The sequence below is a fragment of the Limulus polyphemus genome, unplaced genomic scaffold (assembly GCF_000517525.1).
Source record: "Limulus polyphemus unplaced genomic scaffold, Limulus_polyphemus-2.1.2 Scaffold2833, whole genome shotgun sequence".
NCBI classification, from domain to species: Eukaryota; Metazoa; Arthropoda; class Merostomata; order Xiphosura; family Limulidae; genus Limulus; species Limulus polyphemus.
Genome location: NW_013668443.1, coordinates 12,845 through 27,677, shown reverse-complemented (window position 1 = coordinate 27,677; position 14,833 = coordinate 12,845). Strand labels below are relative to the sequence as shown.

At 32.8% G+C, this 14,833-nt stretch overlaps 1 protein-coding gene across 2 annotated transcripts in view; it reads left to right on the top strand.

Moving 5' to 3' along the window:
- The window catches only part of LOC106468017 (ribosome production factor 2 homolog), a 60,893-nt gene that overhangs the window by 41,964 nt on the left and 4,096 nt on the right, over positions 1-14,833 (top strand). For both annotated transcript variants that reach the window (XM_013928412.2, XM_022396310.1), the window contains exons 4-5: positions 4,448-4,487; positions 12,018-12,176. In XM_013928412.2, the coding sequence (XP_013783866.1) occupies positions 4,448-4,487; positions 12,018-12,176 (199 nt within the window). The remainder of the gene's footprint in view (positions 1-4,447; positions 4,488-12,017; positions 12,177-14,833) is intronic.

The window sequence follows — 14,833 nt, the reverse complement described above, 5'->3', positions numbered from 1 at the left end:
TCCCTGGCTTGCACTTGCTGGCCTTACAAAATAGGGTTACTCAGTCACCCATTGCACTGTCTCTAGTGAAAGACCTTTCTATACTAATAGACTGACTGGGATCTAGGCATTTTTTTCTGGGCCTCCCCCACATTGAATGTCTCCCCTCATCTTTTCTCATCAAGTGGAGCACAGAAGACTTGCCACTTACTAGTTCGTAGCTGCTGGTGTAGTGGACCATGGAAAATCCTTACTGATTGAAACCTAACTACTGAGGCTAGACCAAGGTATGCCACTATGGTGGAAAGTGGGGCAGTAGGGACACTGTCATTGTAGTGTGGGTCACCCCACATATAGCTAATACCACATGCCACTTGTGCTATCCTCCTGTGGCCTGATTCTGTTCTTTGGAGGTGAGCATACACTATGATGCTATGCCATCCTCCTGTAGCCATTGTCTGTTCAGTAGAATTGAGGTGAATACCTACTTTATACCTGTCCTCCTTCTGTAGGTGTTGTCAGTTCAGTTGAATAGAGGTGTGCACACACCATACCACTCTCTATGGCATGACTACTGCTGGTGTTGTTCCGATAAATTATGCAGTAAAATGGAGGTGAGGTTATATGATATGGTCTGAATGCTATCTCTTGTGTGCAAGTACTTTGACAGCCATGTTTGTATTCTGCCCATTCTGTGACACATGAAAGCTTGTTTACTTTTCCTCCTTTTTTCCTGGGCAAAGAGTATACCTTGGATGATATTAGATGCAGTCTCACACCAGTGTGCCTCTATAGATCATTTGTCCCACCCCATGGCCTTCCTTTGGGCATTTTCTGAAAGGAGCTCAGCTAGGTAGTACTTTGTACCAGCCTCTCAACCATTTCAGAATGGGATTCTAGCTGATTGTGTGCCAAGTTTTGGTATCGTCTCGGAAGTTAATATTTTCATTACCTGAAACTATTTCTGACAGATACCTCTGCAGATATTCTCACTCATCCACCCCACTTACAGAGCACCTTTTTATTCCTTGCTTTGTCAAAAAATGAATTTCTTGAGTGCAAATGCACAAGGGGAGTTGTTGGTCATGAAGATGTTCGCCCTCCTGTTAGTAGTGTATTAGGTGGCCAGTAAGCGTATTTGTTGGGTTTGACTTCAAACAAGTTACAAATGAATTTATTTTAAATCCAGGATATGCAGTCATGGGTTAAGCACACATGCCATCACCTTGAGGAACTTATGTGTAGAATAAAGAAACTCACTCGGAGACAGTCATAATACCAACACAAAATACTTTTTATAAGTTCTTCTACTTCAGTTTCCAAAGTTACCTTGAAATAATTTAAAATCAAAACTATCAAACTCTTCATTTTGGATTACTATTATGTTTATCAACACAAACACTACATTGAACAGGTTATCTGTTAAAGTAATACAAGAAATTCCTTCAATAACTAAAATGAAAAAAATAGAGCTCATTAGATAAAACTGAAGTAAAAGAAAATTTATATTTGAGGAATGCATGTGGCCTGTCATTGCATATGGTAACTTAGTAGTTTGTTCACTCTAAGCTCATGTTTCAAAGAGCAATAAAATTAAATGAAAGCAAGTGTGCAACTTTAGGAACCTGAGGTTATTTAGGATAAATAATTGTCATTGTCTGTTGTGATCTTTAGTTATTCCAGAAAAAAGGTACTACTTGATTTGATTTTATATTTTTACAATTTCTGCTATAGATGGTTTTGTTACATTTAGTGCTAGGATAGAGAAAATAACAGAAGTATAAAGTTGTATTGAAAAAACTAAACTTTGATATTCATTTAGGAGTTTCTAGAGGTTATGCAAATGATGTATGAAAACTGTTAGATGAAAAGTACTTTTATTCTTACATTAGCATGAAAAATTGAAAATCATCTTTTACTCAGACTGACTCAGTAGAGGCTTCGCAAATTCATAGACAAATCTTTAATAAAAACATTTTGTTAAAAAATCAGAATTTGTGTGTATGACAGACTTGTACTGTTTTCTAAAAGCTTGCTGATTTTACAAAGATATAGTATGCATGGTTACATGGTGGTTACAAGGTTGGTCAAAATCACTGAACCTGTATTCAAAGAGTGTTAGGAAATATTCTTCATAGATATGTTAAGCAGATCATAATAATCTTAAGCACATGTATAAACTGTCAAGTAATTAATAGAAGTTGGAAGAAGAATCTGAAATGTTGAAAAATAATGATTTGATGAGAAATTGTTTGGTGTAAACTGCAGTGAAATGTCAAAAACAACAACTGGTGCTAAAAATCTTTGGCAGTGTTTTCGATATACTTGACAGCAATTATCAGTGAAGAATTTGGATAAATTACTTGGGAGAATCCCCCATTTTTGTCAAGCTATGTTAAAAGCCATACACTTATTTTAATAAAATTAAAATGTATTCTATAAAATGTCAGTATTCCACTTTTTATTAGAATTACTAAGATATATATAGAATAAGCATTAAGAAGTTTTATGAAAAATCTATTGTAAATCCCAATCATCACCTGTGGTATTAGCTCCCAAAAGTTTTGGGGATATCCCATCTACCTGACCAAATCCAAGTGCTGATGTTAAGCTAGCTAGCAATCATGGAAAATCAATTAAGGGTATGGAGTTGAGTGCTTACACCTACAACATATCAACTCCTACTGCCCTTCACTGCCTGCAACCAGTTGTGGGAAAGCACAAAAAAAAGTTTTTAAAATTCCTGAAGTAGAAATAAAATGAAACCACCTTAATATTTCTGCTATATGCTACTCCCACCTCTGCCAATACAGAAATAAAATGATATTAGGGGTTTTCATCTTCCATCTGGAGAAGGTCCTTTTTTCTTTTTGTATTCTTCTTTGATAGGAGATACTTCTGTAGTAGTTTGAGTTTTAAAATAATGACTTACTAGCAAATGTTACCAGGTTATGCATTGGATTTTGCTCTGGGTTTGGTCTGAAGCAGATTGGGGCAATTACACACACATCCTGAAAATGTTGGCAGAATTTGGTATGGTTATGTAGATTTTATTGATATAATGTAGGAGCTTATTAGTGCTCCTGTATTTGGATAACAATACATTAATAAACTATATAGAAAAAATGGGAAGAATAAGTTCTACAATCTTGTTTACTGACTGTGTTTCCTTCTTCACTTACAAACTTTGCATAAACCTGACATGCAGAATAATCTACATGGTCTGTTTTCATGATTGTGGAAAGTATTGCTGTCACATTCTCTGCAAGTTTTCGGGTCCTCTTGAAACTACAAGTTGCCAATTCTGTTTTCTCCATATTCAGAGACCTTAGAAATGAAAGTCATGGCCCAGGTTTGATTTTGAAGACTTATACATATTCCTTACTTGTGGTTGTGACTAAGATATTAAAAATATTTAGCCTTAGAAACATCTTTTGCATAAGTCCAAAATAAAAGTTTTTCTCTCCATACAAATCCCAGTTAAATTTTGAGTGCATTGGTAGAAAAGTGGGATGTTCTTTCCAATCAACAAGGTGGATTATCAGTTCTAGAAAAAAGCATACACAAACTACACTACAGCATAGTCCCCCCCTCTGATTTAGGGGCCTCCATAATTATGGGTTAGATTTTTTTAATATGATTTTTCAGAAAATGTTAGGCATTCATATGTTATAATTAATCTTTTTGATGTCTGTTACAGCCAATTAGTGTCCATCACTTACTTGGATAGAAAGGCAGACATCCTAAAACAGATATAAAAGAAAAATCAATATTAAGTGACATCTCTGGTCGTATTAGGAAGCATAGAAGGCATTGTCGTATGAAATATTGTTATTATGTAAAATAAGATAAACACCATAACCATAGTACACATATAAAATTTTCTAAATTTATTAACATATTTTTGTAAAACTTCTATTTGTTACAATAAAATTTCATTAGAAGATGCACACAACCAGTTTACATAGGGCCTCCTCAAACCTTAACCTGGCACTGATACATAGCCCTCTGTATTCCTTCCCTGCTTTTCACATAAGTGGTTTTGGGACAAAATGTGCCTTATAGAGGAAGTTAAAAGACGAATAAAAAGTTTGTGTTATTGAGTTAAATAAGAGATGTAGCTGGAGTTTATTGTAGAAGTACCTATTAAATTACTTTTCACTATATTAAAATAATTATTCTGATAATCAATACAATGTTCCAACCCAAACCTTCTAACATGCAATGAAGTTATAATTTATCATATATGAACCTACTAAATTTTATTGTCCAAATGGTGTTTTCAAAATTAAAAATGAAAATTACATCATTTTGTACATTTGTGTAAATACTGTTATAGTATTTATAATATTATGCTAGTAATTAAAAGTAGCTGTGTGAATATAATATTTGTCTGGAGTAAATGCAGTCTTATGCTTGAAAGTGTATTACATTTAGTGTTAGTTTTAACCTGAATATTTTGTTTTAGGAAAAATGAAACAAGACCATTTGAAGACCCATTATCATTGGTAAGCCCCAAAATTTATTTATGAATTAAAGATAAATTAAGAATGAATTCTTCTTTGCAATGTCAAAACAAAAATCTAAAATAAACCACCACATTATTGATAAGTTAGTTTATTTGTTACTTTAATACCAAAAGTTACCAAAGCATAATAAGTTTAATTTATCCAAAAATGCTTAAGATACTGTGGGTCATTTTTTTTGCCCATCCCAAAGCAATTGATTCAGCTCAAACAGAAGATGATACATCATAAATATGGTAAGATAAAGAAACTTGGCATTACTCACATTTCATAATTTTATTCATGTGCTATAAAACTAAATATACATTACACTTTGTTCAGTGTAACACAGTGAAGATTCTTAGGTGTAATAGGAGTAAAAGTGAATGTTTTCAACATAAAATGAAAGAATACAATGTGAGTAATGCCATGTTTTTGTTAGGCTATGGTTATGAAATATAAATTCTTCTATGGACAACTGTGTAAAATCATAAAGTTAATTCAAACAACCTTTTGTTTTACACATTAAAAATATTTTACTTGAAGCTCATCTACAATCTCAAATAGGTTTTTTTTTATTTTATAAAAAAGTTTTATAGATATGAGATATTACCTAATATTCCAACTGAAACAGAAACATCTCAGTTGAAGCTGTCTGTAACCTTATTTGTAGTGAGATGAAGATATATATTTAGTTTGGTGGTGTTTCTCCAGGGGGCTCCGAGGCTGTACTTGTGGGTGATCCTGGACATTCTGGAGAAAATTTAGATTCACTTTCTCCGGTACCTTCCTTTATTCTGTTGGCTTCTCAGGAGGCCAAATTGGGATTAGCCACCTCTTGCTCCTTTTCTTCATTTGGCAAATCAAGTGTGTGATATTTTGGGTTTTTCCCCAGTTGCTTTTGAGTGTGTGCTTTCCTTGATGGCAGCAAGATCTGAGGGCAAATACTTAGTTCGCCCTCCATCCCCTGATATTGCAGTTCATGCAAGGAGGTTTACTGCTCAGTTACGTGAAGGGACAACTATGTCTTGTTGGCCACATTTATCAGAACAACATGCTACAGTCTACCATTGCCAGGTGGACTTTACTCTCAAAGAATAGACCTGCTTCTGGAAATTTGAGTTCCAGAATGTAGTCTTTGGTCAAACTGAATAGATCACACTTTTCTAGAATTTATCTGACCCTAACTACAGTGCTAAGATATTTATCATCCCTGTAACTTTTGTCAGAACCCTCTCATGAATTTGATGACTAGTTAGGACCATTGTTAGCATCTACTTTGGGTCTATTGTCAGATCCTGCACTTTCCCGAGTCTCTTGGCTAGTATGTTGTCGGGATTTATAGGGTTAAGGTGCATTGTTGGAGGACGTTTGTCTGGGTGTATGGAAAACCTTTACCATAGATCTATGGATACTACAGGTCCTTGCATCAGGATTAGTCATTCATTTCACATCTTCACCACCATTATCCACTCAACCTGTAGTGGTTCTGCCTTCTGCAGACACTTGGATTTCTGAACTTCGTTCTAGGTCTATCAGAGTTTTGTTGGTCTGGGGGCAGTGGAGAGTCGTCCCAGTTCTTCCAGGATTTTATTCCATTCTATTTGTTGTGCCCAAGAAGACAGGAGATTGGTGTCTGGTCATCAATCTTTATCTTCTAAGTCAATTCCTAAGTCCTAATGGTTCATGGAGTCATTCCTCATTCTGCCTTTGCACTTTTCACCAGGACTGTGGTTGACCAAGTTCGATATGGCTAATGCCTATCTGCACTTTCCCATTTGTGTTTTGTGCATAAGGGTCAGGTGCTGCAGTTCAGGGCTCTGCCCTTCGGACTAGCATCAGCACCATATGTGTTCTAACGAATTGTACAAACCTTTTTTCATTACCTTTATTCCCTAGACCTGTGCACAGACTATTACATGGACGAATGGTTACTGCTGTCACTATCGTGTCAGTTTGCAGAACATCACACCCAAATTCTACTTTCAGAAGCAACCAAGGCAACATTTATTATTAGAGCCGAGAAATCTATTCTCACCCCACCACAATATATTGTCCATCTGGGTGTCTTTTTTTCAACACGTATCTCAATCGGGCTCAGCCATCTCCCATCTGCCTCCATGCTATGGAACAGGCAGTCCATCTCTTACTCACCTCTCCTTCTCCCACTATGTGGATGGTTCTTTCCCTTTAGGGGATGTGGGCATCACTCAAATCCCTCATTCTTTTGAGATGGCTGCACATGAGATCCTTCAGTGGTCTCTATGCAATTAACAAATCATGAATAGTGATTCACTGGACTCGTCAGTCTCCTTATTCAGGATCAACCTGAGCGGTTGTTAGATCAGAACAATACTGACACCCCCTCATTCAAAGATGCCTTGCTTCAGGGATGAGGTGCATATCTCAATGGTCAGAAATTTCATGGCCTATGGATAGATAATGAGGCTTCCCTACATAATGTTTCAGAACTTCTTGCTGTTCAAAAGGCAATGTCTCAAGGTCTGGCCCTATTGAGAAGAAGTACCAACAGGCTTCACTTCCACAATTCTATGGTAGTGTCTTACATTTCCCATCAACAGGGCACTCTGTCCAGGTCTCTTTGTTTTCGAACCTTGGATCTTCTTTATTGGGCCCACTCCCATCATATCATCCTACTAGCTTGCCATGTTTCAGGGGTGATGAATTTGGTGGCAAATCAATTGTCTTGACCCAACTGGATTCTCCCGACAGAATGGATCACAAAGTTTTCCATTTGATTTGCTCTTGGTTCGAGACACTGATGATTGATGCATTTGCCACTCACTGGAACATTCAATTACTGGCATTTTTGTCTCCGGTACATTGGTCATTGGCAATAGATGCATTTAGTTAGGACTGGATGGGACCTCACCTTCCCACAGATTCGTATATTACCCAGAGTACTTCCTATGATTCGTTCAAACCCTTGTCAGGTTCTGTTGATAGCACCTGTTGGCCAACTCAACCCTGGTTTCTGCTTCTGCTGTACTTTCGGGTGTGCCCAACTCTTCCACTTCCTCATTGGCCATTTCTCTTGAGGCAGCCATGACCCGACACTGTACACCCAGCAGGTGTAAGTAGCAGCCCTTTTATCATAGCCTTTATTTAGAAGCTAAATGTGGATATTCCCTGTTAAATTTTATTGTTTATTGTGAGCTTTTGGCTCTCTCACCTGAGCTTTCTTCACTTCACTTGTTTTACAAAGGCTTCAATAAAATAACTGAAACTAGCAGTAAGATCCAAAAGTTAATACTGTGATTGTTGATGCATATAATTTATTCAAGTATGAGTACCTCTATATCATGAGTCTTAAAAAAGACGAAATTTGATAGTTTTATTGATCCAAGATTTACCTAATCTCAAAAATAAGTATTTTTCGTTCTTCATCTTATCAACATTTCTTTAGCAACAAATGAACTACTATAGCTTGTTGAGAATCAAACCACACAAATTTAGTTTTATATCAGTAGCTTGAGATTTGTACTTTTTCAGACTATAATACTTGTCATATACTAAATGATAGTCATATTACTGTATCATCAGAGCTTATATAATAATATACTTGTGACCTCTTGATTAATGGCAAGTATAACCTGAATATGAAGAAAGGTATTTTTACTGATTATTGTGTCCATGTCCTTCAGATATTTCATATGCGTGGTGCAAGAATTTTTTATCCCTTTGCACTTATTTATTCATGATAATTTCCATATTTATTTTTTAGCTTTTTAATTTTTTTCTACATGACATTTTTGTGCTAACTGGTTTTCAAAGTGTATATTTAACTTCAACAGTGCTTATTTTAGTTTCCCTTTTAAGTTAGATTTTTTAAATAAAACTTTCTACTATGGGGTATGTCCCACAGACAGACCTCATAACCATTTTGTGCTTGTTTTCATACTATAACTTTTAATACAGTATGTGCATCTTCACAATATTTTGCAGATTTTCAGTAAACATTACAAGGTTTTCGTACACAAAGTTTTATTTTATTTTTTATTAAGGTTTGGGATTTTTTAAGTAATGATTTGCTCATGCATTTTTTTTTTTTCCAATGTTGATTGTCCAACATGCAGATTAATTTTGATTTTAAGATTAAAATACTTTTATGCATCAGAAAATTGTCAAATTTCACATGCAAAATCTTTATCTCCAGATAATTATCAAATGTTTTGGTTTAGAAAAAACTTGGTCACTAAAATTTACAGTGTTATTCTCATATATTGAGTCAATTTCTCACCACTATCCTGACGGTTGGATGCGTTGGTGCATGCAGACTGAAACCCAGTCTGAGCTCACACTCAATTCTGTGTAACCGGGCACAGTGTATCTGCCAGTATGGGCTTTTTGCATTTTGGTACAGCTTGAAGCTTCTTGGCAACTAACATCTTCCTCCAGTGTGAAAACTTTCAGCAACTTGCCAATTACTGTATAGTACATTAGGGAAGTGGTAGCTTAATGTGATGGTCTTTTTTAAACATATTTTGTGGTAAAACACAAATACAGATTGACACAATGTTATATGCTTTTGTATATTTAACTGTATGAAAATTAAAAATGTTATTACAATTATATATTATTTATCTTTGTTGCAGTCTCTACTCAACAAAGTATTGATTTGATAAATAAGGCTCATTCATTCTGTATCACGTGATTAACTACAATCACATCTGTAACACAAGATCGCATTCACTGTGATTGTATATACTCACAAACATCAGAGACTAACTTTAATGTACTATACAGTAACTGGAAAGTTGCCAAGCACATTGAAGTTGTCCCAAAATGTACAGCAGAAACACTAACAAAACTTCAGGTGCATGCTGCACTATATACAGTGGATCCTGGCCCCCACTTCAGGCTCTGAAGGGCCACATGTGCTTTCTAATTTTCTTGGGGAAAAGATATATATTTTGCAAGCAATGTTGCTAATAAGGATATTTGAAGTCCTGTTCCCAAGAAATTGAACAAAAAACAGATCTTGAAATTGTCACAATCCCTTAATAAGGGACTAAAGTTTTTAACTTTCTTAGAAATGGGGGTAAAATAACTTGAAAAAGCCTGCAAATGGGGTATATTAAAAAAAATCTGTAGTTTCTCCAGGGAAAAGTATTCTGGAATTTAGGTACAAGCACACATGTAAGTACCACCAGCCCTTAAATTAGGTGGTTGGGGTAGATAAAGCAAGATTTCAAATTTATATTTTAGTGGTACAAAAAAAGACATATGGAACCAAGGATATTTGTGGTGGGGCACAGCCTGGAAGGTAAAGACTAGAAATATGATAAATTATGAAGAAAAACATTAAAATCACACCATATTAACCACTACTCATTTGTGTCAGCTGGATCATGATCATTCAACCAGATGGAGTCCTAAATTAGAAAAGAAAATATAATGATTTCTTTTGCAAATTAAATGAGTACTACAGTTTTGTAGTACATCATTCTATGTAGCTTTATCTATTGTAAAACAATATTTTATACCTTATCCAGCACCGAGTGACCTAGGCTAACTTGGAGTGTTACACTTTGTCTTCCATTGATTGTATCCCTAAACTTCTGTTTTACTATAACCACATGGCAAGAATTTCAGAATTATGTGTTGTTTCTGCTTTTTCTTTTTTTAAGACAAAATACAAGTTTCCAGAATGGAAGTTCTGAACTCGCCAGGTGTGAGATGTGACAGTTTTTTTAAGTTCAAAGAGTGAATACTTCAGTAAAGACTGAAAAAAAAAGAACAATGTGCACTCATGGTCTTGGATTAATTATCTGCAATCATCATCCACCAGTGATGAGTTTTATCCTATTTATCTGATGGAATTGAGCAAACAAACTCGTTTTACACCATTGTATGCAACATACTAGGCGTCAACACCATTTTACAGTGTGATTTATTTCTCACTTTTCTAGCAGGATTTTATTTTCCTTTTTAAATTTATTTTTTTTGACAGTTTATCTCTCAATGAATCTTTGTTGGTATTACAAGTAAGAAAGGTCTATAGGTTACAGTATGATTCATTCATTTATGGGTTGCTTCATTACAAGATAAGGAAAAAATACATTGGCCACCCAAAAGACGTGTCTAGGTTGTCTGGCTGGCTACCAAAAACAAAAGTTAAGTGCAAGCCCTGGCAAGATTATTAGTCAGATTCATTAATTAATTACATTCAAATAATCAGTAATTCTCATAGGAGACTTGGATGTTTTAATAATTGAGAATATTAATAATCAAAAACTAATTTTGAATATTTGATTATTTTTGTGTCATGAAACTAATCAACTAAGCTTAACAACCTTGAATTAATATAAAATAATAATGAGGAATCACAATTGCAATATTTCAATTACTTGGATAGTTGGAATAATTGAAAATAATAATTTTTTCAACATTAATAGATTTAATCATAATTTTGATTGTAGTGTGTGACACTTATCAATGTAATCCAGTTTCATAGGTAATAGAGTTTATTATCTTGCTGTACCATGTCATAAGTATAAAATATTTGGTATACATATCTACTCAAGTTGAAACTTGGGAGAGAGATTTTATAGATTTACTTATTTGGTACAAGATTGTGAGAAATGTGAAAAATATTTACTCTTTTTTTTTTTAAGTTCACTATAAACATTGCAACAGGAAAATAAGTTTTTATTTTATTGTAATAAATTTGTCATCTTCAGTTTTATTTTAACTGCAGTCTTATGCTAAATGACATAAATATAGCATTAGGGTATTTTTTTTTTTTTTTCATTTGTAATATGCATGAAATGAGAGCATTTTATTTTATAAACACTTATCTTACATTTGATTTAACTCTTATTTTATTTACAGACATATATATTATCTGGATACCATTCTTTATGCTAATTAATCAGAAAACTGTATATAGTGAGTTGGTGCAGAAGTAGTATCCGTAACATTTGAAGATGGTTTTTGCTGCTCAATATTTTTTGTGTGTGTGTGTGTGAATCATAGAAAAATATTTTCTATGTATAAGTAAGTGTTGGGGATTTTTATTTGATTTTTTCCATCACATTCTATGTAGTGAATTTTTTCAACCATTCTAGCTGGTCTTTTCACTAGATTCTATCTTTTTAAGATTTTTATAAATGGTAGACATCTGTCATTGTGAAAAAGTTTGTTTATAGTATAAACAAAGTGCATTTTTGTACAGGGTGCTACTGAGGAAGTCTCTTGGCTTTAACTCTTAGCAAATACAATCTAAATGTATTTTAATTTAATCAACAGTGATTACAGACCAAACTTGAAATAAATTCAATAATTCAGTTTTGTATCACATTTGTAACAGCCAGTGTGTTTACAAACTACTTATTACTGTGCTTTCTAAATAAATAACCTTAATGTTTAAGCTGAATATATATTGTGTATGGTAATTAGCACTATGAAAGTTAATATATTAGAATACAAGATATTTAATCACATCACAAAATTTACAAGTTTTCTTGTGTTCTTTTTTTCAGTATTATAAGTTGTTTTCTTCTTTTTCAGGAGTTTTTCTCTAAGAAAAATGATGCATCATTATTCATGTTTGGGTCACACAACAAGAAGAGGCCACATAATCTCATTATTGGAAGGATGTATGACTATCATGTTTTGGATATGTTGGAGTTAGGAGTTGAAAGTTTCCAGCCTTTAGCTGAATTTGAGGTTAGGAACATGATTTATTTGAAGGAATTTACAAAATAATCACATGTTTATCATGTATAGTGTGTAGAAGAAACCACTTGAAATGGATGCAATTATACCTAAAGCTTAAACAAATTCCAAATATATTAGTGTTTTTAAAGCTATTATTCACACAATGATACATTCTTTTTTGTACTGTAAAATTTTGCATTACGAAACAAAATGCATGTAACTGAATATACAATTAAATTTTTATTTAGAAAAATTTTAATTATTATTCAAGTGATTATTCATTTCTATTGAGTAATTCAACAAAGTGTTTAAGTGCTTCATTCTTTTTTAATATTTCCATCACCAAACTGTTATTAGGTCATGATCCTAACTTTGTTGAGCATTGTCTTTAAGTTTTTAGTTTGTTTTTGAGTGTGAGACATCATAATAATATATAAAGTTCACTGTTGAAGAAGAATTAGACTTTACATCACCTTTTTAAATCTACAAATTCATAACAAAGGGAAAACACATTATCAGTATCTTGTTGATCTAAAATAATAGCTTTTGTAATAGAACTGTATACAGTCTGTCAATTTGGTATCAATATTTAACACAATAGTCATATGTCAGGATAAAAGGCTAGAGTACTCTTGTAAGATATAATGGTGCAATATGTTTCTCAAAATTAATAACTTTGATAAATCATTACAAGTATCTAATGAATAACAATATGGTGCAAGTAATCAAAAGACAGTAAAAATAAAAATGAATCAATCTGTATCACCCATCTGTTGGGCTGACAGTCCAGGTAGGATAATAATATTAGCACTAAATAACTGAGCAAAAATGGAGTTTAGAGTCCAAAGAAATCAGGTCATGCTGAAATATTTAACCCCTTACCTACTGGGGTCATTTTGTCTTATAAGGGCAAAATTGCATTTGTGAATTGAAAAAAAAATAGAGAATATTTCTTTTATTGGGTTTTAGATTTTATAGTAACATAACATTCTATTATTTGTAATGAAGTTTGAATAAAAATTTAATTTAAAAAAATTCCAAAATACGTTTGAAACTGTAAATAACTGCCCTCGAAGGTAGAATTTTTTCAACATTTTTATAAAATATTTTCCTTGCACTTTAGTGCTGGTATCTAAACCTTTTTCTAGTCTGTTAAACCACATTTGTGAAACTTTTAGCCAATCCTAGTTGATGTGTCAATTTTAGTACCATGTTATTCCAATCGCTGTATTTCATGTTTGACAAATCATAGGATGATAAGCAAAGCACGTGACAAAACGTTGTTATCTGGATTTTACAATATGAAAGTGAGTGCTTATTATAGTAACTGCCATTTTATGTAGAGGTTGTATTTAGTAGTGGTCAATAGTACTTTTTTATAAGCCTTAGAAAATTTGCTTCTGGAAAAAATTGCATGGGATGTATGTGACTTTTATTATTTTCTATAGTAGCTTAAAACATTCTATATCGTATATCTATTTATATTAATCATTATATTAAAAAATTTAACTTAAAATATATATATTTTTAGGAAAGAAGTTGATCCACAAATGTTAGGGTTAAGATCTATCAAGTGCCTAGTGCACGGTCTTAACATGAATTAGGCTTAGCACTTAGAACTGAAAGAGTTTGTGATTTTTATATTCTTTTGCATTTAAATTAGCAGTTTTAAGTTCATTAATTTAGCATAATTTTATATTTAGTTATAATAAAAATATGATTCAGTATTTAGAATAATAACCTTGTGTGATTATTAAAAAAATTAAAAATAGACAAGATTTTCATTTTTTTGGATGATAAAAAGCTTTTAAAATAATGTACTAAAACATAAAAAAGTAAGAAGTTCAAATCTGGAACAAATATAAATATCGTAATCATCTCTTATAGTAATGTTCCAAGATATTAAAGATGATAATGCAAAAAACTAAATATATCAAAAGTGAAAGGCTTTGTTTCTTAACTAAGTGCATTTATGAAAGTTCTTATGAAGTTTCAAACAGTATTCACTAGTTTTATTGATGAAACGAAATATAGCAAGACTTGCAGTGGCTACTCAGAAAGTTAATACCCGGTAGTGATTGGGTTAATGTATATGTACAACATTAAATACCCAAGTGATTTTAGACTTGTAATAAACTCTTGTGAACTGTACATGTAGGAAGTCAATCTTCATTTACCTTTCCAATTTATATAGCTGTCAATACCTGCTGGACCTAAAACAGAATATATTACTTCATATAAAACATTAGTGACAAACTTCATTTGACTGTAAAAATTTCTTTTAAATTCTCTAAACTGTTTTTCCTTGAAAGGGTTTTGATTCTAGAGTAAACAATAAAAGGTTATATATTTTGAATTCTAAAAGAATGTATCAATAAATTTACAATAAACTATGAAGTACTTTGTGAATTATTTAAGAGATTCTTAATACTATTATTATCTTCATAAAGTTATAATTTAAGTAGAATAAATAATATTGGTAACAGTTAACTTAAAAAATAGATTTTATTGAATATTAGATTATGTAACTTCAAACAAATTTGTATTATAAGAGGGAGCCACTGTTTTATCCTTAGTAATGTTGTTCAGTATGCTAAATCAAAGAAGCTAGCACCTTGAACTGTGATATAAATGAGGATCTTAAATGAGGATGTTAAACAGTCAAC